Below are 27,312 nucleotides of genomic sequence, written 5' to 3'. Positions count from 1 at the left end.
TTTCCATAGGAAGAGAATTCCAAAGGAAAGGAAAATCTCCCTCTCAGTAAAGCATTAGGTCTACCATCCTTTGGGGGCCTAAAGCAGGGCTTGCACATTCAAATGTTGATCAGTTTATGAGTCAGGGTTACAGTTGGGAGAGGTGGGGACTCTGGCAAATTACACAAAGCACGCTCATCCAGTGCAGTCGAGTCATCTAATTTTTCAGGAGAAGCCAAAAATACAGATTTTGACATTAAGACTCTTCTGGATTTAAAGTAAAATTTCCCCCAAATATCATACAGGATGAAAACAAAAACAAAAAATCTGCAACTCTAATTTGCCCATGGAGCCCATCAGTTTACAACCTGTAGCTTATAGAGATACCTTATTTTTTCATCTAAAAAGACCAATTTCTAGGCACCTAAAGTTTTCCCAGAAGTTGGAATATTTGTTCACAAATTCAAATGCATCTCAGAAGTCTCTATGCTTCTAAAGAATTTTAGAGGCCTCATTATTGATTCTCAGTATCTACAAGTCTTGCTAAAATATTTGCCCCACAGCTACAGGAGTTCCTACTCATACAAGCCATACCTCTGCCTCATGGCTAGGTATCTGAGGTCCAGGCAACCCTTAACGATGAGGCTGTAATCTTGCAGAAGCTTGCTGGCATCTTCTGAACATCCTACTCCAACTTTTAAAATTGTGCCATCTGCCAAAATGTCCAATAACGTTTTTGGTAGTGTTTTTCCTCCACAGATCAGCTTGGGCAAGCGAACCAAGACACAGAAGCCACTTGGAGAGGCCATTTGAAGGAGTGACAGAGGACTGGCTTTGCCTTCCAAATTCACCTGCAACAGAAGAAAACAGGGCCCCAGTTCACACCCCGGCATTGCACCAAGTACAACATGAAACTGTGGCAAAAAAGTCTAAGAGGTACATTCTTAACTTCCCAAAGATAACAGCTGACCAGAATTTGGCTGAAACCTAAGGATGATCCTTTGCTAACAAATGCAATGGACTCTGTGAATCAGCGGCTTAAACAGAGGTTACTGCGGACCCAAACATGAGTCTGAAATGAGCAGGCCATAAATAGTGACCAGCTGACACGGAGGAGCGCTGGGACACACATTGGCAGAGTCATGTGAGACACACTGGTTTTAAAAAGCTAAGAAAATAAAAGGCGGAGTGCCAAATGATGACATACTCTTTTCATTTTCTAGACCCTCTGGCACGCATGCTAGTAACTTGACTCATTTACCTGTCATCACTGCCTCAAGATCCGATTTTTAAAAAGAGGTAGGAAATACAGTACTATCAATAAGTGGTATCTGCCAGTATAATAAATTCTAGTAGCACAAAGTGCTTGCTCAGCACTTTATGGTCACAAATGCTGTTCATAAAAAAAAAAGCATATTGAGCATAAGCTAGGATTCTTATATCTTAAGAGATGAAAATAACTTTATATATTAACTGATCTAGTTTTAATCTTTTTGAGGTAATAGATAAATTCGAGAAAATGCTTAAAGCTAAGGAAATTATTCCCAGAAAATTTTACATACAAAATTCACCATAATTAAATGTTCCCTAAAGCTATCCACAGAACCCAGGTTTAGCATCCAATAAATTCCAATCTTTCTCATTTTCCAGGATAGGAAATTAAGGGCTACAGATTAAATAGTCTGCCTAAACATGGAGAGAGAATGGCAAAGTCAGAAGCAGAACCTAAATTTCCCAATCTGTGGAACAAAGAAGAAATAGTCAAGATCAAGATCACAAAGAGTTGCTGTTAAAAACAAAATTAGGAGGGACTTCATCCTCAACTTCTACTTCAATGCTAAGTAAAACTATGGTTTAACTCATAAAAGCTTTAGGATTTCCTTTCTCAGGCAATGCTTCATCATACCCTCAAATGAAAACATGCCAGTTTGATTTCCAAGGTGTCTATTTCTTGAGGTTCAGCCAAGGTCAACAAGACCGAGAAGAAACTTGACTACTGGTTCCTGTTCCATAACAATTCATCTGGATATGGCCAGATGAATTGTTATAGAACTTTTTTTTTATTAAAAATCACTTTTTTTTTTTACCCCCAAATACTTCAGTTTATATTTCCTAAAAACAAGGACTTATATAACCACAGTACAATTAACAAAATTAGGAAATTTAACATTGATACAACTATTTAGTCAACAGGTCTTAAATCAACAGATCTTTTCCAATTTTTACCAATTGTCCCAATAACGTCCTTTATAGCAAATTTTTTTCTAATCCAGGATCCAATCTAGAATCATTCATTGTGTACAGTTTTATATCTCTTTAGTCTCCTTCAATCTAGAACAGTTCTTCTGTCTTTCTTTTTCATGATATTGCCATTTTTGAAGAGAATAGGCCGTTTATTTTGTAGAATGTCCTCAGCTGGGTTTGTTTGCTGTTTCCTCATGATCAGATTCAGGTTATGCATTTTGGAAAAGTCACTTTTTTTTTAAAGTGTAATTCCTTCCCTCTATAATACTGGCTCTCTCCAAGAAAAAACAGAAAATCTCTACTTCTAATATTTAGCACTGCTAATTTGACATAATACTCACTGCTAATTCCTAAGGCTGGATCTTTGAAAATCTTCTCAGTCAAGTTCCATTGTCTAAAATACATTAAATAAATAGCTAGCTAGCTAGATAAGTTGTCTTTTTAATACTGCTTCTGGTTTGTGCTTAAGATCCATTGTATTATAATTAAGGTTTTTTCACTAGGAACCCAAATGTTTATGATTCCAATCGGTACTCAATTTATACTGAATGTATGATTGGAAAAATATTGCTTCTAGCAGACTCGATTTGGCTTAAAGAATAAGATATCTAGTCTTTTTTTTTAATTAATTAATTTTTTTGGCTGCACCAGGTCTTAGTTGCAGCACGCAGGATCTTCGTTGCCACATGCGGGCTTCTTAGTTGCAGCATGCGGACTCTTAGTTGCGGCATGCAGACTTATTAGTTACAAAGTGCGAACTCTTAGTTGTGGCATGCATGAGGATCTAGTTCCCCCACAGGGATCGAACCCAGGGCCCCTGCATTGGGAGCATGGAGTCTTACCCACTGGACCACTAGAGAAGTCCCAAGAATAAGATACCTAGTCTTAATTTCTCATATTTCCCCCTTTTGCCAACATCTTTTTGCTTTGACATCATTTACCACCCATGGAAAACAATAAAACCCTTGGCTTACCAACATTATATTTAATAGGGAAAAAAACCCACACATTTTAATTTTGTTAGCATTATGTAATCCAGTGGTCACTGGGTTTTTTGTTTGTTTTTTTGATTAGTCAACTCATAAGAAATGTTTGGGACATACACAATATATGTATATATGCATTTATAAATCATATAAATGTAGTACTATACTAATGTGTTACAGACATTATGAAATACATTATGAAAAATTTTAAATGAATGATGCCATCAATCATTGTAGACAAAATTTCTAACACTTTTTTCTGTATTTCAGTGATTCACTTAGAGAGGATTGGTTTGGAGATCCTCCTTCCTGAGGGCCAGGGCTCATCCATTTTAGCTTCAGGGATCTTTCAAGTCCTGAGCTGATAAAACATTTTGAAAAAGTCTGTCATTCTTTAAATAACCCCATGATGGCAGTGGGGAGCAAAAAATAATCTGAGACCATATTCTGGGCTAGAACAAGGTTAACTGATGAACACCCCTATCTGTGGAGTTTATATGTATCAGTTATGTTAGACCATGGCTTTGAGACAGGAATGAGCTTGTCCTGTTCAACTGACAGAATGAAGGCCCAATGAGGCCAGAAAGTAGTAAGAGAAGGATAGGAAGAGAAAAGGAGACAAAATCAGAGATGCTGAGAGAGGCGAGAGCATGTGAGTCCTTAAGAACACATAAGTAATTAAGACATCTTGGTTTCATAAGAAGCAATGGAGGCTTTTCAAGCAGGGAACTGAGATGATCAGATCCGCATTTTTAAAAGATCGTTTTGCTTACTCTATGGAGAAGGGATCGTAGACATATGAGTTCAAGTAGGGAGGCCAATCAGGAGGCTATGGCAAAGGTCCAGATAAGAGATGCTTGAGGCTTGGACTAGGAAGGAAGTAGAGAAGATGCAGAGTATATGGATGCAAAAATCTATCTATCTATTGGAGATAGCACGGGTAATACTTCCTAAATGGAAGGGAAGGGTTAATAGCAAGGAAAAAGGAGGGGACTTCAGGCAAGCCTGAAGCCTGGGCCTGCAGAAGGATGCTCTTGAGAAAATGACCTTCGCTTCATTCAGTCTTTATTACACCAATTACTTGCATCTGTTAAGCAAGGCAGTCTATAGCCAGAGACTCCAGTAAAAATCAGGCAGGAGTCAGAGGCCAGAAAGATATTTAACATCTCCATCCCCTCTCCCCAGGAAAAGGCAATAATAGCTTCTAAAACATGGCAGAATCCTCATTTTACACAGGTGATTTATCTGTAGTTATATATCACCATGGGTAACTCGGGGGGATCTGGAAACATATACTTCCACCTGGTAGAATGGTATGTTATTTCTGCTTTCTATAACCACTTCTTTGAATTTCCATATATTTTTCCATTAAAGAAACAACATATTATAACTGTGTGGGAAGACATTCTGGAACCTTTTTGAAACATTGAAAATGTTGAAGTATGTGGGCCGAGCGATGGGATTCAGAATGTCCTGCTTGAGCAGTGGAGGAACTGAGGGTGCGGGGCGTGGAGACTAATATCACCCTGTTTGGTCCTGAAGGATGGCTGGTTAGCCAAAGATGGGTAAGATTCCTCAGAGGAGGAACAACCTAAGACAGGCACAGCCGCAGAGGGGCCAACAGGGGTGGTGCATAGAGCCTTCCTTATATCACCGTGTTTGGCCCTGGAGGATGACTGGTTAGCCAGAGACAGGTAAGATTCCTCAAGGGAGGAACAACCTAAGACAGGCACAGTCGCAGAGGGGCCAACACGGGTGGGGCACAGACCCTTAATCCTTTTGAGAGAGGTCTCCTGCCCCCAGGGCTGCTTTGCTCTCCACGCCCAGCTCAAATCAGGACCCAGGAGGCAAACAAAGATCATAGCCCCCAGTCATGTGAGGCCTTTGATTGTTTATGGGATTAACCTGGGAGTGTTAGACCCTTAGGCTATGACGAGAACTCAATAAAAGCAACGTGGGATCAATCAGCGAGGCTCTTGATCCTAGAGGTCTTGAGTCCCCCGGTCCCATCTTTCTCTTCAGTCTGTGTCTGTGTCTTCTTCAAGCTTGCGGCACCCGTCACTCACCTCGAGTCGCCGAGTTGATCCCGGCATAACTGCCTGTTTGTGTCTGACTTTCAATCATATCACTTCTCTTAGACAGCCCTTAGCAGGGAGGGTGTCTCTCTGATTTTAATCTTAAAGGTGGAGAAGACTAGGGATAATACAGGTTTGGGAAGAAAAATCGAGAGGTCTGTCTGGAACATGTTAAGTTCGAGATGACTATTAGACATTCAAGGGAGATGTCAAGTAGACAGGTGGATATAAAGGGCTGGAGTTCTAATTTTGAGAGTCTTCAGCCTATCAACGATATTTAAAGCTACACAATTAGATGATATCACTTAGAGAAAAGAATATAGATTAGAGGACATAAATTAGTGGTCCATGGACCCATCTGCTGACTCGCAGATGTTTAATATTATTATTTTTTTTTTGGTCCCCACATTTTAAAAACTTGTGCTAGAACTTTTAAACTAGTGCAGTTCACATTTTAAAAAACCTGTGTGTCAAGTTTCTTTTTAAAGAACTGGACAATCTGGCAACACTTGGCTTGAACTGTGTAGCAGCTCCCTCATTTATATAAGGCATGAATTCTCTAATTCACCATCATGTCTTCTCAAAACTGAAGCCAACTGTCATTTCCCATTTATCATTGTATTTGTAAACCACTGTTTTTCCAATACAAAGAAATCTCAGGATCCATGTCTCTATCAAAACTGGGAAAATGGAAGATAGATCACAGAGGCCTTGTGTTTAAAGAAAAAAAAAGGAGGGAGCATACTTCTTTATGAAATTGAAGAATATGCCTATGCCTTCGAAAATGCAAGGCATAGGCATATTCTTTTACATCATTCATGTATATTTCCTGTCTGGACCTTATAGGCATCTGAGTCTGCAGCCCCTGCGGTGGATACAGAAGAGATCAAGCCTAAGCCACTTCAATATTTAGATGTGAGGTAGAAGGGGGATCAGAAAAGGAAAAAGAGGCAAGAACAGTAAGATAGGAGATAGGAGAGTATGACGGCATGAAAGTCAAAGAGAACAACTCGTGCAGGAATTAATCAGATGCTTTTGAGAGCTAGAATAATATGAGTCCAAATAAGTGTCCGTTGTATTGGAAAACAAGAAAGCCATCAACAACATCTGTTTCAGTGGAGTAGTATGGTAGGATGTCAGATTAGAGTAGGTTGAAGAATAAGTGGGGAATAGCAAATTATACCCAAACAAGTAGACGAAAAGAAATAATAAAGAGCAGAAATTAATGTAATAGAACACAAACATACAATAAAGATCAACAAAGCCAGAAGCTGGTTCTTTGAAAAGACTAATAACATTGATAAACCCATGGAAAGAGTAATCAAGAAAAAGAGAGAAGCAAATAAGCATTGTCAAAAATGAAAAAGGAGCCATCCTTACATATCCATCAGACAGGAAAAAAAAATTGTCAGAGGGTATTATAAACAGGTATATGCCTGTAATTTAAAATTTTGAAAGAAGATAGATTTAGATGAAAATATAATTTATCAAAACAGACATGAATAAATAGAAAATATGAATAGCCCCAAAACTATTTTAAAAATTGTATTCATAATTCAAAAACTTCCCTCAAAAGAAAACTCCAGATGGCTTCATCAGTAGATTCTGATCAAATATTTAAGGAAAAAAGAATGACAATCTTACACAAACTCTTCCAGAGAACACAAAAATAAGGAACAGCCCTAACTTGTTGTATGTGGCCAGCATAACATTTTTATCAAAATCTGACAAGGTCATTTCTAGAAAGGAAAATTATAAGCCAATATCACTCACAAATATAGATTATTTTTAAAACACTAGCAAAATGAATTCAGCAATGTATGAGGAGACTAAGACATCATGACCAAGTTGGATTTATTCTAGGAATTCGAAAATCGATGTATTTTCACCACAACAAGAGAATAAAGGAGAAAAACTACATACTTATCTCAAGAAATGCAGAAAAGATACCTGATGAAATTCAAGAACTATTCATGATTTAAAAAATAACTTTCTAAAAACTGGGGTAAAATTGATTTACAATATTGTGTTAGTTTCAGGTGTACAGTAAAGTGATTCAGTTTTATATATATTTGTATATATATTTCAAATTATTTTCCATTATAGGTTATTATAAGATATTAAATATAGTTCCTGTGCTATACAATAAATCCTTGTTGCTTATCTCCTTTATGTATAATAGTTTATATCTGTTAATCCCATACTCCTAGTTTATCCCTCCTCCACCTCCTTTCCCCTTTGTTAATCATAAGTTTGTTTTCTATGTCTGTGAGTCTATTTCTGCTTTGCATATAGGTTCATTTGTATCATTTTTAGATTCTACGTATAAGTGATATCCTATTAATATTTGTCTTTCTCCCTCTGACTTACTTTACTTAGTATGATATTCTCTAGGTCCATTCTTGTTGCTGCAAATGATAATATCTCATTCTTTAAAAAAAAAAAAAAAAAAAAAAAAACTCTTGGGAATTCCCTGGTGGCCCAGAGGTTAGGACTCCACAGTTTCACTGCCGAGGGCCCAGGTTCAATCCTTGGTCAGGGAACTAAGATCCCACAAGCCATGCAGTGCAGCCAGAACAAAACAAAACAGAAAAACTCTTAAGAAACCAAGAATAGAACTGAATGCATTTAATCTGTAAACACACCTACTGCAGATATCATACTGCATATGAGAATGTTGAAGGCTGTCATTCTGGGATAGAGAATGAGTCAAGGATGCCTACTATCACCATTCTTATTGAGCACTATATTGTGATCCTGGCCAGTACAGCAAGACAGGAAAAGAGATACAAAGTGTAAGGTCTGGAAAAAAAATGATCACTTCACAGATGACATAAGAGTTTACATAGAAATCCAAAAGAATCTACAAGTAATTAGAATTAATAAGTGAGTTGTTAGTTCCTTAATATAAGGGAAACACACATAAAGTTACATTTCCACATACCAGAAAAAAACACAACATTTTTTAAGATTTCATTTATAATAGACTGTTTTAAATCACAGAAAACTACAAATACATTATTAAGAGATGTTAAAGATCTAAATAAATATTCTTAGATCAGAAAACTCAATATTGGAAAGAAGTCAATTCCCCACAAACTTATTCAATGCAATCTTAATCAAAATATCAAGACTTTTTTTTTGGTAGAAACTGAAAAGCTGATTCTAAAATGTATAAGGAAATGCAAAGGATGAAGACTATCCAAGACCTTCCAGGAAAAAGCAAGATAGAAAGCCTTGCTGTCACAGATCTCAAGAATCATTATAAAGCTACAGTAACTAAGACATTTTGTGATCCCCAGTAGAAGAATAGAAAAATAGACTACTAGAGTGTCCAGAAATAGATCTACTCATATAGAGATACCTGTTTCATAGTACAGTGGCCTTGCGCAGCAGTAAGATTTATCTTTTCAACCAACGGTGCTAGGACAATTGGATATCCAAAAAGGAAAAAATTAAACTCAACCCTACCTCACATCATACACACACTCACACACACACACAGAGAAAGTCAATTCCAGATAGATTATAAATCTAAATATGCAAGGTTAAAACCATAAAACTCCAAAAATATCATATAGGAGAATATATCCATGACTAGAGATAAGGTAAGATGTGTTACACAGCACTACATAGATCTCCTGATCATCAAGCTTTAACAATAAGAGAATGGGAAACAATCCCATTCACCATTGCAATAGAAAGAATAAAATACCTAGGAATAAACCTAACTAAGGAGGTAAAAGACCTGTGCTGAGAAAATTATAAGACACTAATGAAAGAACTCAAAGACGACACAAACAGATCGAGAGATATACCATGTTCTTGGATTGGAAGAATCAACATTGTGAAAATGACTATACTACCAAAGCAATCTACAGATTCAATGCAATCCCTATCAAATTACCAATGGCATTTTTTACAGAACTAAGACAAAACATCCTAAAATTTGTATGGAGACACAAAAGACCCCAAATAGGCAAAGCAATCTTGAGGGAAAAGGGTGGAGCTGGAGGAATCAGACTCCCTGACTTCAGACTATACTACAAAGCTACAGTTATCAAGACAATATGGTACTGGCACAAAAGCAGAAATATAGACCAATGGAACAGGCTAGAAAGCCCAGCAATAAACCCATGCACCTATGGTCAACTAATCTATGACAAAGGAGGCAAGGATATACAATGGAGAAAAGACAGCCTCTTCAGTAAGGGGTGTTGGGAAAATTGGACAGTGCATATAAAAGAATGAAATTAGAACACTCCCTAACACCATACACAAAAATAAACTCAAAATGGATTAAAGACCTAAATGTAAGGCCAGACACTATAAAACTCCTAGAGGAAAACACAGGAAGAACTCTTTGACATAAATCACAGCAAGATCTTTTTTGACCCACCTCCTAGAGTAATGGAAATAAAAATAAATATAAGTGGGACCTAATGAAACTTAAAAGTTTTTGCACAGTAAAGGAAACTATAAGCAAGACGAAAAGACCACCCTCAGAATGGGAGAAAATATTTGCAAATGAATCAACAGACAAAGGATTAATCTCCAAAATATATAAACAGTTCACTCAGCTCAATATCAGAAAAACAAACAACCCAATCAAAACATGGGCAGAAGACCTAAATAGCCATTTCTCCAAAGAAGACATACAGATGGCCAAGAGGCACATGAAAAGCTGCTCAACATCACTATTACAGAAATGCAAATCAAAACGACAATGAGGTATCACCTCACACTGGTTAGAATGGGCATCATCAGAAAATCTACAAACAATAAATGCTGGAGAGAGTGTGGAGAAAAGGGAACACTCTTGCACTGTTGGTGGAAAGGTAAGCTGATACAGCCACTAAGGAGAACAGTATGGAGGTTCCTTGAAAAACTAAAAATAGAATTACCATATGACCCAGCGATGCCACTACTGGGCATATACCCAGAGAAAACCATAATTCAAAAAGACACATGCACCCCAATGTTCATTGCAGCACTATTTACAATAGCCAGGTCACGGAAGCAACCTAAATGTCCATCAATAGATGAATGGATAAAGAAGATGTGGTACATATATACAATGGAATATTACTCAGCCATAAAAAGCAATGAAACTGGGACATTTGTAGAGACATGGATGGACCTAGAGACTGCCATACAGAATGAAGTAAGTCAGAAAGAGAAAAACAAATATCATATAGTAACACATATATGCAGAATACAGAAGAATGGTATAGATCAACCGGTTTGCAAGGCAGAAATAGAGACACAGATGCAGAGAACAAACATATGGACACCAAGTGGGGAAAGTGAGGGGAGCAGGATTGGGGTGGGATGAATTGGGAGATTGCCATATATACTTTACTAATAAGAAAAAAATATCAAATTGTACACTTTAAATACATGTAGTTTGTTGTATGTCAATTATATGTCAATAAAAGTTCTTAAAAAATACAATAAAAGAATGTAAAGACAATCCACAGAATGGGGGAAGACATTTACAATACATTTAACTCACAAAGAGTTCATAACGAAAATATATGAAGAACTATAAACCAGTAAGAAAAAGACAACTTAATAGAAAAAGAGGCAAGAGACTTGAACAGGTATTCCATAAAAGAAGATATCCAAATGATCAATAAAATATAAAAAGATGCTCAATCTCAGTACTGATCAAGGACATGCAAATTAAAACCACAATGAAATATTACTACATATCCATTAGTATGGCTAAAATTTTAAAATCTGATAGTACCAAATGTGGACAAGGATATAAGACAAAGGCAATTTTCATACAGTCTTGGTGAGAGGTTAGATTAATAGAACCTCTTGTAGGTTCTCCTAGGACTCCACTCATAGATACACATGCCCAATAATAAATGCATTTGTTCACTGCAGCATTCTTTGTAAGAGCCCCAAACTGTAAACAACCCAAAAGTCCATCAATATTAGAATGGATGAATAAATCATGATATATTTACACAATGGACACATGGCAATGAATCACAATCACACACAACATGGGTAAATCTCACAAACATAATGTTGAACAAAAGAAGCCAGACACAAAATACACATTTGATAGTTTCATTTACATTAAATTTAAAAAGCAGACAAAACTCAATTACAGTGCCTAGGCATGCATGTTTGAGTAGTAAAAAGTATCAAGAAAAATAAGAAAGTAAACACCATAAAATCAAGATAATAATCATCCTTGGTGGGAGGACAATGATTACTAGGCGTCACAAGGGGAGCTTCTGGGGTACTAGCAAATTCTGTTTCTTGACCTACTTTCTAGTTACACAGCTGCCCTCTTTAGATAAATCATTTAGCTGTTTATTTTGTTGCAGGCACTTTTCCTGATGTGTTTTATTTCACAATAAAAAAGGTTTAAAAAAAAAAAGACTCAAAGGGTAAGTTAAACAGCAGATTAGATAAAACTAAAGAAAGAAAAAGGGAACTGTAAAAGAGACCTGAAGAAATTGTGCAGAATAAGTCCAGAGAGACTAAGATATGTTAAATGTAAAAGAGATCACGAGACATGTAGGAGAGCAGAAAAAGTTCTGAATATAGCTGATCACATTCCCGTAAGAAAGAAGGAGAAAGAAAGAAAGGAAGAAAGACAGAGAGAGAGAGAGAGAGAGAGAGAGAGAGGGAGAGAGAAAGAAAGAAAGAAAGAAAGAAAGAAAGAAAGAAAGAAAGAAAGAAAGAAAGAAAGAAAGAAAGAAAGAAAGAAGGAAAGAAAGAAGGAGGTGAAAAAGGAGGGGTAGGAAGAGGAGGAGGAGGAGGAGGAAAAGAAGAAAAAACAGGGTAAAGGCAATCTTCAAAGACAATTTAAAAATTGATATATGGGGCTTCCTAGGTAGTGCAGTGGTTGAGAATCTGCCTGCCAGTGCAAGGTACACTGGTTTGATCCCTGCTCCAAGAAGATCCCACATGCCGCAGAGCAACTAAGTCCGTGCGCCACAACTACTGAGCCTGCGCTTTAGAGCCCGTGAGCCACAACTATTGAGCCCATGTGCTGCAACTACTGAAGCCCACGCACCTAGAGCCCATGCTCTGCAACAAGAGAAGCGACCACAATGAGAAGCCAGCGCACGGCAACGAAGAGTAGCCCCCGCTCTCTGCAACTAGAGAAAGCCCACGCAGCAACAAAGACCCAAGGTAGCCAATAAATAAATAAATAAATAAATAAATAAATAAATTTATTTTAAAAAATATTACTATTAAAGCAGTTGCGTGACTATTCACTTTAGACTACCCTGTTGTTGCTGTAGTTATACTTCATTTGGTTTGATAATCAAGGTGTTTGGCAAATGTGAATTTTCCCAATCTACTAAAGCTCACTGGTTACAAATGTTTTCTTCTATTGTTGTTGGTATGAATGTGTCTACAATTATATAGAAATATGTTAATATTTCTAAAATGATATAATTCTTATACACAATAAACAAAAAGTGCCCAATCCTTTCCTGATGACCCAAGGTCATTGGTATAAACTATTATTATTACTATTGCTGATATAAAGAAATACCCTCAGGAATAATGCTGAGGGCACGGGTTTGATCCTTGGTCGGGGAACTAAGATCCTGCAAACCACATGGCACACAGCCAAAAAAGAAAAAAGAAATACTCTCAGTAGCTTTGTAAGACCTTGTTGACTAGTAAACTTTTCTCACGCTGCCAGGCATTCTCTTCTCGGTCACCATAGTACTGGCATTTTTACTCCCTCCTACCAACCTTAGTTCCTCCTGCCATTTGATTTTGTGGCAGCTATTCTGCTTAGGGCCTCTTTCAATATTTCCTGGCTCTTGACTGTTGTGCAGATATCCAGAAGATATAGATCACAGAATTTTGGCAAGGCATGATGCTGAATTACTAAGACATGGTAACTATGATTTATCTGTACTTTGTAGTATCTTCTGTTGCAAGGAGATTAAAGTTCACTCTGTGAATCAGAATGACAGAAGAGTAGGTGTACCATACTATCCTCATCACAAATATGTAACAACTCCCCCAAAGTAATAGCTATTAGAACAATTAACCAGATGGTTAAGGAAGACGTTCAAATGCTGGTTACTAGCTTCATAGCCTTAGGCAAGTAACTAGACCTTTTAATGCTTCCCATCTGTAAAGAAGATAATAATGGTATCTTCCTAGAGAGGATTATTGTCAAAATTAAGTGAGATAATGCAAACAACAACAACAACATGATACCTGGCTTAGAGTAAATAGTGTCTCACATTTAAACTATTATCTTTTAAAATACCAATCTGCGTAATAAACACATTTAAATTGACCTCCTTAACTATCTTCTCTATGGCATCCTTATGACAATACTATTAAAAATATTAAAAATAGCTAATATTTAATGAGCAGTCACTCTATGTTAAAATTGTGCTGAAACCTATATAGGGATTATCTATTTGAATCCTTAAAAGAGCCCCAGGCAGTAGATACCATTACACTCCTATTACAGATAAGCACACGGAGGCTCAAAGAGGTTAAATACTTGTTCAAGTTCATGGAATGATAAGTGGTGAAAATGGACTCATACAGCTCTGACTCCAGAATCCATGATTATAAGCACTCCCCTATCCTGAGAAGAGAAGCCCTTCTTCTAAAATCTACTCATATTTACAAATAAGTTGAGAACAAGCTAATTCTCCTTTAATCTTATCCTCTATTTGACTATCCAAGGTCCTTAGCTGGAAAAGCAGAAAAGATTTGTTTCGTTTTTGCTTTTTAACTTACCCACTCACAGTCGATTCCAAGTACTGGAAACTCTTCTAACTCACTCCTAAGCAAGGGCTCAATTTGATCCCACTCTGCCTCCTGAGACACAGTCACCACCTTTGCTCCAAGGATCCTCTCTTCCCATGAGGCTCTGGGGGCCCTGGAGTGTGGCTGGTCCTCTTCTGGAGCGGTCAGCTCTCGCCTGCCAGGCACTTTCTGTTGCTGCAGCGGCAGCTGCTGCTGGGTCACCGGGCTCGTTTTACTCCTCCGGCGCTGGATGCCTTTCCACAGGACAAACCCCCCAACAGCCACACCAAGAAGGGTGGTCACTGTCAAAGCCACTAAGTGCTTAGACATCTTCAGCTTTTCTGTGGTTTAGGAAAGCATATCACTAATCCCACAATCTGCAAAACAAATGGCAACAATATATTTACATACAGAATTTAAAGCTACATAGAAATAAGTTTCCCTTGCCAAAAAATGTTCCATACACAATCTATGTGCCCACAAACTAAAAAAAAATTGCTACAAATTTCCACATGAAACAGAGATATTTTAAAAATATTTTTCCCTTTTGTATGTCCTGTACTCCACCTCTATTTCCATCCCCATCCAAGAAACCCCCCCTGCCCTCTGCCAGTTGCCCAGGGCTCTCTTAATCCTATCAAATCATTTCAATCAAAACAGAATAAACTAGACTCACTTCCACTTGCTGATGTATTGTGAGTAAATTTAGGTAATGGATCTTCCTCAGGGCATTTGTGCTTTAAACCTTCAATCTCTAACCGTTGAATGGAAATGTCTGCTTTGCAATTTAAAAAAATGTACTCATCAGCAAGTTGGTGGGGTGACTTACTCTTCTAGAAGGTGTGGGTGGTGGAGCAAACAGTTTGGAGTAAACACAGATTTTACATTGCTCCAGAAAGCCTCAGTAGCACTCCATAGAAACACACAGTTATTGAGGGTGAGCTAGGGCAGTACAAAAGGGAAGACGGGCTAGAAAAGAAAAAGAGAAGGAACAGAACTTAGAGAGAGCCAAGATGTTCAGGAGGAGGTTGCAAATTGAAATGTCCACAGGGTCAAAACAGGATAACATAAATAAGTGAAGCAAGCCAAGTGCAAGAAAAAACAGACACACTCCACAACAAAAGAAGCCGCCACACTGAGAAGCCCCCCCACCGCAACGAAGGGTAGCCCTGACTCACTGCAACTGGAGAAAGCCTGCAAACAGCAACAAACACACAATGTGGTCAAAATAAATAAACAGGGCCAGGAAGATCCCACATGCCACGGAGCAACTAAGCCCGCGAACCACAACTACTGACCCCATGTGCCACAACCACTGAAGCCCGCGTGCCTAGAGCCCATGCTCTGCAACAAGAGAAGCCACCGCAATGAGAAGCCCACTCTCCACAACGGAGTGCAGCCCCCGCTCTCTGCAACTAGAGAAAGCCCATGTGCAGCAACAAAGACCCAACACAGCCAATAAATAAATAAATAAATAATTTTTAAAATAGACAAAAAAAACCTGACACAGACATCCTATCAAATATGTAAGAATTGTCTTCCTTTCTATCACGAAATAGTCTCTTTTTCATTTTTCATGTGTGAAAATTCATATTTTATGGCAAGACAAGAAAAATGGAAACAAATAAACCTTTTCTGCCCTTTGGGCTCCTGTCTCCTCCCTCTGTGCATGGTGTATCTGCATTATGCATTAACCTAACCTTCCCCATTGGCAGAAATACCTGCTCAACCATAAAGAGCAATATTCTTCTAGCATCAATAAAACAACTCCTTAAAGATAACATTCCTTCTTGATCTCATAAGAGGTCACATGGCACGTAGGTCTGGATTATGTAAGATGCCAGTAAGACAACATTTGATGTACAGCCCTCTGTCTCAAAAAACATATGTAACTGTGCCTTGACTTCTAAGGGGCAGTTCTCAGAGCTTTCCGAGATGCTATCCCCAGGTTACAATCCTCAAATTTCATTCAAATAAAATCTTTCATTTCTTTCTTAGATCGACTGATTAATTTTTTCATCAACACTTACAGTGTGGGTTTTTTCCATCTATCTTTTGTTTTCCTATTTTTGACAGAAAAATAGGTATATACTACTATTTCTGTACTATTTTAGAAAACAACAGTAAAAGTGTAACAATAAATGTGAAGTGACTTTTGGCCTCAGTAATGGAGAGAAAACATGGGAGAGCAACCACTCAGCACAAGCTGTTGATCCTGCTTGTGAAGAAGGCCCAGTGTGGTCAGATTATCTTGATTACTGAAGAGAAGTTAGACATCTGAATTTCATGAGAAATGTCACCATTTTTAAGTGTCAGCAACAAATTTACAGTTTTTAAAACGTGCCAGCCAAATAAAAATATTTTGGGTTCTGGTTTACCTATCTGTAGGCTCTGATGTAAAATCATATATATATACTGCCCAAAGACACAGTAACCCATTAGACCCTGCCTACAATCCTCTATGGCTGAGGGTTTCCCATTCAATGTGAACTTTTTTTTTTTTTTTTGGGCCACGTTGGGGAGCATGTGGGATCTTAGTTCCCTCACTAGGGAGTGAACCCGGGCCACAGCAGTGAAAGCCCAGGATCCTGACCGCTAGACTACCAGGGAACTCCCGAAGTGTACTATTTTTATCAATTTTTAAATGCATCAACAACAAATTTTTTTTAATAATTTAATATTTACAACAACCCTGGGGTATAATTATGCCTACAGAGATATTCAGCATTGGAAAGGAAAAACGGAATCACAGCAATTATTATAGTACTAATGAAAACAACAAGATGGCAATCCTGTTTTTAAAATATTTACTTTTTTGCAGAAACTGTGCTTAAGTATTCATATGTACTTTCTCCAGTACTTTTATTGAAGAGGAAACTTGAGACTTAATGAGATTAAAGAACTTGCATAGCGAGATTTCTAGTTAAAATACTCTGAGAAGGTATAAAAACCCTTCCCTTTCCCACTCTAAACAACACACATGTTGGAGAAAATATTAAAAAGATAATAAACGTTTAACATACAGTTAAACTTAAAAAGAAGAAAGGGAAATCATCAGGTGCCAGAAATGGAAGAGGGGAACCCACAGTGGGAGGAGGTGAAGCGGGGCAGAGACCAGAAACCATACCAGCCCCAGTGCAGGGGTATATCGCCAGCCCAGGGACAGAAGCCTAGGCCACAGGCCCAGGGCACAGGAGAGATGCAGGAGAGGGTTGCCTTGTCCATGAATAAGACCCTGTGAGTGTTCATCCACCCTGGCCCAGGCAAGCCACCTGCCCAAGGCTGAGAATGTGAACACAGCGCCTTGGAGATCAGCCAAGATGGCGGAATAGAAAGACCCTGCACTCACTTGCTCTCACAAGCACATCAAAACCACACCTATCTGCAGAACAATCATCTATGAAAAAGACCAAAACCTCCCAGGAAAGATCTTCTACAACTAAAGCCACAAAAGAAGGAACCACAAGATGAGTAAGAGGGGGTGGACTCATGATATAATCAAGTCCCATACTCCCAGATGGGCGACACACAAACTGGAAAATAATTATAGTGCAAAGGTTCTCCCACAAGAGTGAGAGTTCTGAGCCCCACGTTGCACTCCCCAGCCCAGGGATCCTGCACCAGAAGACTAGCCCCCAGAGCATTTGGCTTTGAAGGCCAGCAGCGCTTCATTTCAGGAGTCCCGAAGGACTGTGGGAAATACAGACTTCACTCTTAAAGGGCACACACAAGATCTTAGTGCACTGGGACTCAGGGAAAGAGAAGTAATTTGATAGACATCTGGGTCAGACCTACCTGCTGGCCTTGGAGAGGCAGTGGGGACGCTGGCTGCAGCTGACAGCAACTATATTTGGGAGTTGAGTCATATCTGGAAGCCAGTGCTGGTGGGGGTGATCTTGGGCTCCTCCCTCCTGTTCATTAGAGCCAAGACCTAGCCCCACCCAACAGCCTGTAGGCACTAGTGCTGGGATGCCTCAGGCCAAACAACTAACTGGGTGGGGACTCAGCCCCACCCATAAGCAGACAGGCTTCCTAAAGACTTCCTGAGCCTACAGTCCCCTCTAGACACTATTCTAGACAAGGCCTTGCCGACAAGAGGGCCAAGACCCAGCTCCACCCACCAGTGGGCAGCTATTGGCCCTGCCCTCCAGGGACCCTGTACTAACCTCTAGACCAGCTTCAGCCACCAGGAAGTAGACACAAGACACAAGAAAACCACAATCCCATAACCTGCAGACCCAGCCTGCCCACAGCAGATCAGACCCTACCCTGGGAACAGCTGGGCCCTGGCCCTGTGCACTAGCAGGCCAACACAAGATTTGGGACACTCCTGACCCCATACCAACTGTGTCAGGAATTGCCACTCCTCCCACCAAGGATCCCACAAGCCCTGGGATCCCTGTGCCCTGCAGTCAGACTCCAGGAACTGGCTCTGCCTGCCAGTAGTTCAAAAGCAATCTCAGGACCTGGTTTCACCTGCCAGTGGGTGGACAACAGCCCCAGAGTCTTTGGGGCCCTGACTGCGCCCACCAGTGAGCCAGCATTAGCCCCGGGACCCCCTAGGGTTCGCAGCCAGTTGCCTAGTGACCAGGCCCTGCTTAACAGCAGTCAGCAGCATCCATACAAGGCAGGACCTGGAAACAAACCAGAGTAGGGACCAACCACGCCTACCAGACAACCTACACAGTCTGCCTACAACAACAGAAGCACCCATGCAGCCCTCTTAAGGGGAACTCCTAGAGAATATAGCTTGGTTGATGAGAGGGAAGTGCACTGCTGGGATGTATAGGACATCTCCTACACAAGACCACTTCTTCAAGGTCAAGAAACATAACTAATCTATCACATACATAACAATACAAATAGCAACTTAGGCAAAATGAGGCAGCAGAGGAACATGTTGTGCAGCCCTCTTAAGGGGAACTCCTAGAGAATATAGCTTGGTTGATTAGAGGGAAGTGCACTGCTGGGATGTATAGGACATCTCCTACACAAGACCACTTCTTCAAGGTCAAGAAACATAACTAATCTATCACATACATAACAATACAAATAGCAACTTAGGCAAAATGAGGCAGCAGAGGAACATGTTCCAGATGAAAGAACATGACAAAACCCCAGAAGAAGAACTACGTGAAGTGGAAATAGGCAATCTACCTGAGAAAGAATTCAGAGTAATGATTGCAAAGATGGTCAAAGAACTCGGGAGGAAAATGGATGCACAGAGTGAGAAGTTAGAATTTTTTTAACTAAGAGTTAGAAATTACAAAGAACCACCAAACAAAGATGAAAAATACAATAAGTGAAATGAAAAATACACTAGAAGGAATCAATAGCAGACTAAATGATACAGAGGAATGGATTGGTGACCTGGAAGACAGAGTAGTGGAAATCATTGCCACTGAACAGAAAAAAAAAAAAAAAAGGAATCAAAAGAAATGAGAACCATTTAAGAGACTTCTGGGATAACATCAAGCTCCACTAATATTGACATTATAGGGGTCCCAGAAGGATAAGAGAAAGAGAAAGGGGCCTGAGAAAATATTTGAAGACATAATAGCTGAAACTTTCCCTAATCTGGGAAAGGAAACAGACATATAAGTCCAGGAAGCACAGAGTCCCATATAGGATTAACCCAAAAAGGAATACACCAAGACACATTGTAATCAAAATGACAAAAATTAAAGAGAGAATATTAAAAGCAGCAAGAGAAAAGCAACAAATAACATACAAGGGAATTCCCATAAGGCTATCTGCAGATTTTCTGCAGAAACTCTGCAGGCCAGAAGGGAGTGGCACTAATCTCATTCATGAGAGCTCCAGCCTCATGACCTAACCACTTCTCAAAGCGCCCCCAACTCCTGATACCATTATATTGGTGGTTAGTTTTCAACAGGTGAATTTTGAGGGGACACAAAACATTCAGCCTATAGCACTCTTAAATATGAAAAGACATCCAAGAATCACCAGTTATTCCAGGAGCATCTCCAACACCCTTAATTAGCATTTTCTAAGGAACATGTATAGAACTCCACATCCAGTATTTTGAGAATACACATTCTTTTTTTTTTTTTTTATATTTATTTATTTATTTATTTATTTGACTGTGCTGGGTCTTAGTTGCAGCATGCATGTGGGATCTAGTTCCCTGACCAGGGATTGAACCTGGGCCCCCTGCATTGAGGGCGTGGAGTCTTAGCCACTGGACCACCAGGGAAGACCCAAGAATACACATTCTTTAAAAACAAAAAAAGGAAATAGAGGGAACATACCTCAACATAATAAAGGCCATAAATGACAAACTCACAGCTAACATCATACTTAATGGTGAAAAGCTGAAATCATTTCCTCTAAGATCAGGAACAAGACAAGGACACCGGCTCTCACCACTTTTGTTCAACATAGTTTTGGAAGTCCTAGCCACAGCAATCAGAGAAGAAAAAGAAATAAAAGGAATCCAGATTGGAAAGGAAGAAGTAAAACAGTCACTGTTTGCAGATAACATACTATACATAGACAATCTTAAAGATGCCACCAAAAAAACTACTAGAACCCAGCAATGAAGTGGGTAAATTTACAGGATACAAAATTAATATACAGAAATCTGATGCATTTCTATACAATAACAATGAACTATCAGAAAGAGAAATTAAGGAAATAATCCCATTTACCATCACAACAAAAAGAATAAAATACCCAGGAATAAACCTACTTAAGGAGGTAAAAGACTTGTACTTGGAAAACGATAAGGCACTGATGAAAGAAACTGAAGATGACACAAACAGATGGAAAGATAGATAGTGTTCTTGGATTGGAAGAATTAATGTTGTGAAAATGACCATACTGCCATCTACGATTCAATATAATCTCTATCAAAATACCAATGGTATCTTTCATGGAATTAGAACAAAAATTTTACAATTTGTATGGAAATACAAAACACCCTGAATAACCAAAGCAATCTTGAGAGAGAAAAACAAAGCTGGAGGAATCAGGCTCCCTGATTTCAAACTATACTACAAAGCTGCAGTAATCAAGAGAGTATGGTACTGGCACAAAAACAGAAATATAGATCAATGGTACAGGATAGAAAGCCCAGAGATAAACCCACACACCTGTGATCACCTAATCTATGACAAAGGAGGCAAGAATACACAATGGAGAAAAGACAGTCTCTTCAATAGGTGGTGCTGGGAAAACTGGACAGCTACATGTAAAAGAATGAAATTAGAACATTCTCTAACACTGTATAAAAAAAAAACTCAGGGCTTCCTAGGTGGCGCAGTGGTTAAGAATCTGCCTGCCAATGCAGGGGACACAGGTTCGATCCCTGCTTCAGGAAGATCCCACATGCCGCGGAGCAACTAAGCCCATGTGCCAAAAAAAAAAAAAAAAAACTGAAAACGGATTAAAGACCTATATGTGGGACTTCCCTGGTGGTGCAGTGGTTAAGAATTCACCTGCCAATGCAGGGGACACAGGTTTGATCCTTGGTCCAGGAAGATCCCACATGCCACAGAGCAACTAAGCCTGTGTGCCACAAATACTGAATCCACATGCCGCAACTACTGTAGCCCGCATGCTCTAGGGCTCAGGTGCCACAACTACTGAGCCTTCATGCTGCAACTACTGAAGCTCATGTGCCTAGAGCCTGTGCTCCACAACAAGAGAAGCCACCTCACTGAGAAGCCCGTGCACCACAAAGAAGAGTAGCCCCCACTCACTACAACTAGAGAAAGCCCTCGCACAGCAATGAAAACTCAACACAGCCAACGATAAAATTAAAAAAAGACATAAATGTAAGATGGAATACTATAAATTATAACTCCTAGAAGAAAACATAGGCAGAATACTCTTTGACATAAATCACAATGTTTTTTTGGATCTATCTCCTAAAGCAAAGGAAAATAAACAAATAGGACATAGTTAAATGTAAAAGATTTTGCACAGGAAAAAGAAGAAAGAAAAAATATTCCACAGAAAAAAAAATTTTTAAGAAAAAAAATTTTAAAAAAGCTTTTGCACAGCAAAAGAAACCATCAACAAAATGAAAAGACAATCTACTGAATGGGAGAAAACATCTGCAAATGATATGACCAATAAGGGATTAATATCCAACATATATAAACAGCTCATACAACTCAACATCAAAAAACAAACAAACAGCCAATTTAAAAAGTGGGCAGGGACTTCCCTGGTGGTGCAGTGGTTAAGAATCCGCCTGCCAGTGCAAGGGACATGGGTTCGAGACCTGGTCAGGAAGATCCCACATGCTGCGGGGCAACCAAGCCCATGCACCACAACTACTGAGCCTGTGTGCCACAACTACTGAAGCCCATGTACCACAGAGCCTGTGTTCCTCAACAAGAGAAGCCACCGCAATGAGAAGCCTGAGCACCCCAATGAGAAGCCTGAGCACCGCAATGAAGAGTAGCCCCTCAACATCACTAATCATTAGAGAAATGCAAGTCAAAGCCACAATGAGGTATCACCTCATACCAGTCAGAATGGCCATCATCAGAAAATCTAGAAACAATAAATGTTGGAGAGGGTGTGGAGAAAAGAGAACTCTCCTTCACTGTTAGTGAGAATGTAAGTTGGTACAGCCACTATGGAAAACAGTTTGGAGGTTCCTTAAAAAACTGAAAATGGAATTACCATACGATCCAGTAATCCCACTACTGGGCATATACCCAGAGACAACCATAATCCAAAAAGAAACATGTACCATAATGTTCATTGCAGCACTATTTACAATAGCCAGGACATGGAAGTAACCTAAATGCCCATCAACAGGTGAATGGATAAAGAAGATGTGGCACATATATACAATGGAATATTACTCAGCCATAAAAAGGAATGAAATGGAGCTATATGTAATGAGGTGGATAGACCTAGAGACTGTCATACAGAGGGAAGTAATCCAGAAAGAGAAAAACAAATACCATATGCTAACTTATATATATGGAATCTAAAAAAATGGTACTGATGAATCCAGTGACAGGTTAAGAATAAAGATGCAGATGCAGAGAATAGACTGGAGGACACGGGGTTGGGGGGTGCTGCTAAGGGGAAACTGGGACAAAATGAGAGAGTAGCGTGGACATACATACACTACCAACTGTAAAATAGATAGCTAGTGGGAAGTTGCTGTATAACAAAGGGAGATCAACTCGATGATGGGTGATGCCTTAGAGGGCCAGGACAGGGAGAGAGGGAGGGAGTCTCGGGAGGGAGGGGATATGGGGATACATGTATATATACAGCTGATTCACTTTGGTATACCTCAAAAGCTGGTACAAGAGTGTAAAGCAATTATATTCCAATAAAGAGCTTAAAAAATAAATAAAAAGAGAGAAAAAAATAAAAAGATATACAATTCTAAAAAAAAAAAAAAAAAGAGTAGCCCTTGATCACCACAACTAGAGAAAGCCCACACACAGCAGTGAAGACCCAATGCAGCCAATAAATAAATAAATAAATAAATAAATAAAAATTTTTTTAAAGGTATATAACTTGCAAATATTAAAAAAAAGTGGGCAGAATAAATGAACAGCCATTTTTGCAAAGAGGAAATGTAGATGGCCAACAGGCACATGAAAAGATGCTCAACATCACTAATCATCAGCGAGATGCAAATGAAAACCACATTCTCACACCTGTCAGAATGGCTATCATCAAAACACACACACACACAAATAACAAACGTTGACAAGGATGCAGAGAAAAGGGAACCCTCATACACTGTTGGTGGGAAGGTAAATTGGTGCAGCCATTGTGGAAAACAGTATGAAGGTTTCTCAAAAAACTGAAAATAGAACTGCCCTATGACCCAGTAATTCCACTCCTGGGAATATACCCCCAGAAACTCAAACACTAATTTGAAAAGATACATGCACCCCAATGTTCACTGAAGCACTATTTTCAATAGCCAAGAGATGGAAGCAACCTAGATATCCATCAACAGATGAATGGATAAAGAAGATGTGGTATATAAACACAATGGAGTATTACTAAGCCATAAAAAAGAATGAAATTTTGCCATGTGCATCAACATGGATGAACTTGGAGGGCATTATGCAAAGTGAAATGAATCATACAAAAGACAAATACTGTATGATATCAATAACATGTGAAATCTAAAAAATACAACAAACTAGTGAATCTAACAAAAAGAAGCAGACTCACAGAGAACAAACTAGTGGTTACCAGAGGGGAGAGGGAAGGGGGAGGGGCAACATAGGGGGAGGAGGGAAAAAGGGGGTTATTTGGGGATCATATGAAATCATGTGTGTGAAACTTTTGACGATTGTCAAGTGCTATAGAATATAAAGAATCTTTCATTCAATTAAAAAAAAAAAGAATATGAACAAAGTCCCTCATGAAAGGACAGCCCCTCAAACCTGCACTCTGGACTGATACAGGGTGAACTGATACAGTTCACATTATCCTTGCGATAGGAAACCCTCAGCCCAGAAACTAAAACTAAAATGCTTAGAATTAGTGAGCTCTGTTGGAACCAGGCAGAGCTGATCTTAAAACTGTTTTTACCATGCAATGGTATGTTTCTACCATGCAGGAAACATGCAGGACTCCCACTGAAGATCAGTCCCTAGAAGACTGCTCACAAACGAATGAAAACAAAACAAAACCCCAAACCCTAAAACCAATAATAAGAGCTGACAGAGCCAGCAAAAAAACATCTATAACTGAGATCCGAAAGAAACTTCAAAGTAATAATCAGGGAAGTTCAGGAAAATAAAATCCAAAACATGAATAGGAAGCAACAAAAAGAATCTCTAGAGATGAAAAATATTTATTAAATTTTTTAAAAACTTCAATAGACAGGTTAAACAGTAGACCAGACACACAGAGATAGAGAGAAAGTTACTGAATTGAGGATAAAACTGAGGAAGTCACCCAGAATGCATCACAGAGATAAAGAGGTAGACGATATCAGAACAGAGACACAGAGGATGGATTGAGAAATTCAATATCCACATAATGAAGATTTGGAAGATGAAGGAGGTCAGATTTGATAGTTCTCTGAGTTCCAAGTTGGATAAATTAAATACATCCACAAAAAGACTTGTGTAAGAATATTCATTACAGGACTTCCCTAGTGACTCAATGGTTAAGAATCTGCCTGCCAATGCAGGGGGCACAGGTTCAAGCTCTGGTCCAAGAAGATCCCACATGCCTCAGGGCAACCAAGCCTGTGCAACCACAACTACTGAGCCTGTGCTCTAAAGCCTGCATGCCACAACTACTGGGCCTGTGTGCTGCAACTACTGAAGCCCGCGCACCTAGAGCTCATGCTCTGCAACAAGAGAAGCCACTGCAATGAGAAGTCTTCGCACCACAAGGAAGAGTAGCCCCCACTTGCTGCAACTAGAGAAAGCCCGCACGGCAACAAAGACCCAACGCAGCCAAAAATAAAAAATTGTTTTTTTTAAAAAAGAATATTCATTACAGCTTTAGTCATAACAGCCCCAAACTGGAAACAGCCCAAGTGGTACATCCGTACAATGGAATGCAAATCAGCAATAAAAAGGAACTTATTACCGATACATGCAATCTGGATAAATCTCAATACTAGACCGAGTGAAAGAAGCCAGATGTAAAAGAGATACCGTATAGTTCTATTTATATGAAGTTCTAGAACAGGTAAAACTAATCTATGGTAAAAAAAAAAAAAAATTTGAACGATAGTTGCCTCTGGGAGAGATGGGTACACGGAAGAGACATTTAAGCTGAGCAATGAATGGCAAAAAGGAGCCAGTTATGCCAAATTCTAGAGAAGAACATTTCAGGCATGAAGGAACTTTCTGGAATTGTGGTAAAGTTTCATGTCTTTATGGCGGCTTGGGTTACACAGGTGTATGCAATTGTCAAAATTTAGGGATATTTCTGATTTTTCTCCTGTTGGCTTAACTGATGAATTAATGACTGCTGGTTCATTCATTATGTCTTTCCCACTAGAATGTAAACCCCATGAAAATAGGGACCTTAACTGGCTTCTTCATTTATATACAAATATCTCCAGCAATTAGCACAAATCTGATAACAATAAATATTTATTGAATGAATAAAACCCAATTCAAGGTATTATAAGTTAACATTTTATGATAAATATTTCTAATTCAATTATTGAATTACAAAAATCTGTTTATTCACATGAAACAAAATTTTTCCCCTTATTGAGCCTTGATACTATAAGGAAGCAGTATGGTTCAATACTAGGCTAGAAGGGAAAAAATCAAATCTTGTGTTACAAACTAAATGTTTGTGTCCCTCCCAAATTCATGTGGAAATCTCAACCCTCAACTGATGGTATTGGAAAGCGGGGCCTTTGGAAGGTAATTAGGATCAGATGAGGTCATGAGGGTGGAGCCCTCGTGAATGGGATTAGTGCCTTTAAAAGGTCATGAGAGACCTTGCTGCTCTCTGATCTCTGCCACATAAGGATACAATAAGAAGTTGTTGGCAGTCTGCAACCCAGAAAAGAGCTCTCATCAGGAATCAACCATGCTGGCAATCTGATCTTGGACTTCGAGCCTCCAGAATTGTGAGAACTGCTGTCTATAAGACACCCAGTCTGTGGTATTCTATTACAGCAGCCTGAACAGACTAAGACACCTCGCTTAGGACTTGCTCTGGGATCCAAAGCTTTCAAAGCGTCACTATCTTCAGTGACTGAAAGGATCTGCCATTCTTTTTTAAAAATTGTGTAAAACAACTGAACATCAAACTGATAACAGTGGTTACCTAAGGGTTATAAGTAGTTTTGATTTTTCAATTTCTATACAAGTATGTATATATTCATAGTTAGAAAAATATAAGTTTTTTTAGTGGTGCTTTTTAGAGACAGGCAAAGTAAATAATCCACTTAACACTTAAGACATATGATTATACTCCTGAAATAAATCTCATTTTAATGAATTAAACAAATATGTTAAAACGTTCAGAGAGTAGCTTAAGGTAGAGGATAACGACACAAGCCCTAGAGTCGAATACCCTGGGTTCAAATCCAGCCTCTGCCAGCTGGTAGCTATATAAACTTGGGCAACTTACGGAATCTCTCTAAGCCTCAGCTTCCTCATCAGTAAATCCTACCATGTAGGATTATCACGGTAGTAAATCCTACCATGAGGCTTAAGTAATATGATCAAAATACTTCACTTAGCATGTTGGCTATATTAGCTAGCACATTAGGGTTCAACAAATGTTAGCTATGACTACTACTGGGGTCCTACCACAGAATTTAT

The 27,312-nt window shown here is 39.0% G+C and overlaps 1 protein-coding gene across 11 annotated transcripts in view; it reads right to left on the bottom strand.

Annotated features, from left to right (window-relative positions):
* The window catches only part of EXD2 (exonuclease 3'-5' domain containing 2), a 100,250-nt gene that overhangs the window by 28,797 nt on the left and 44,141 nt on the right, over positions 1–27,312 (bottom strand). For 8 of the 11 annotated variants that reach the window (XM_057730650.1, XM_057730645.1, XM_057730646.1 and 5 more), the window contains 2 exons: positions 14,036–14,421; positions 574–830 (listed from right to left, as the gene is read on the bottom strand). In XM_057730650.1, the coding sequence (XP_057586633.1) occupies positions 574–830; positions 14,036–14,374 (596 nt within the window). In that variant the 5' untranslated portion in view covers positions 14,375–14,421. Of the gene's footprint in view, positions 1–573; positions 831–14,035; positions 14,422–14,720; positions 14,787–14,873; positions 15,014–27,312 lie in introns of those variants that run through there. The other 3 variants (XM_057730649.1, XM_057730647.1, XM_057730651.1) reach the window with 2 other exon arrangements.

This window comes from Hippopotamus amphibius, chromosome 4 (genome assembly GCF_030028045.1).
Source record: "Hippopotamus amphibius kiboko isolate mHipAmp2 chromosome 4, mHipAmp2.hap2, whole genome shotgun sequence".
Classification (NCBI taxonomy): Eukaryota; Metazoa; Chordata; class Mammalia; order Artiodactyla; family Hippopotamidae; genus Hippopotamus; species Hippopotamus amphibius.
This window is presented reverse-complemented; position numbering and strand designations above follow the sequence as displayed.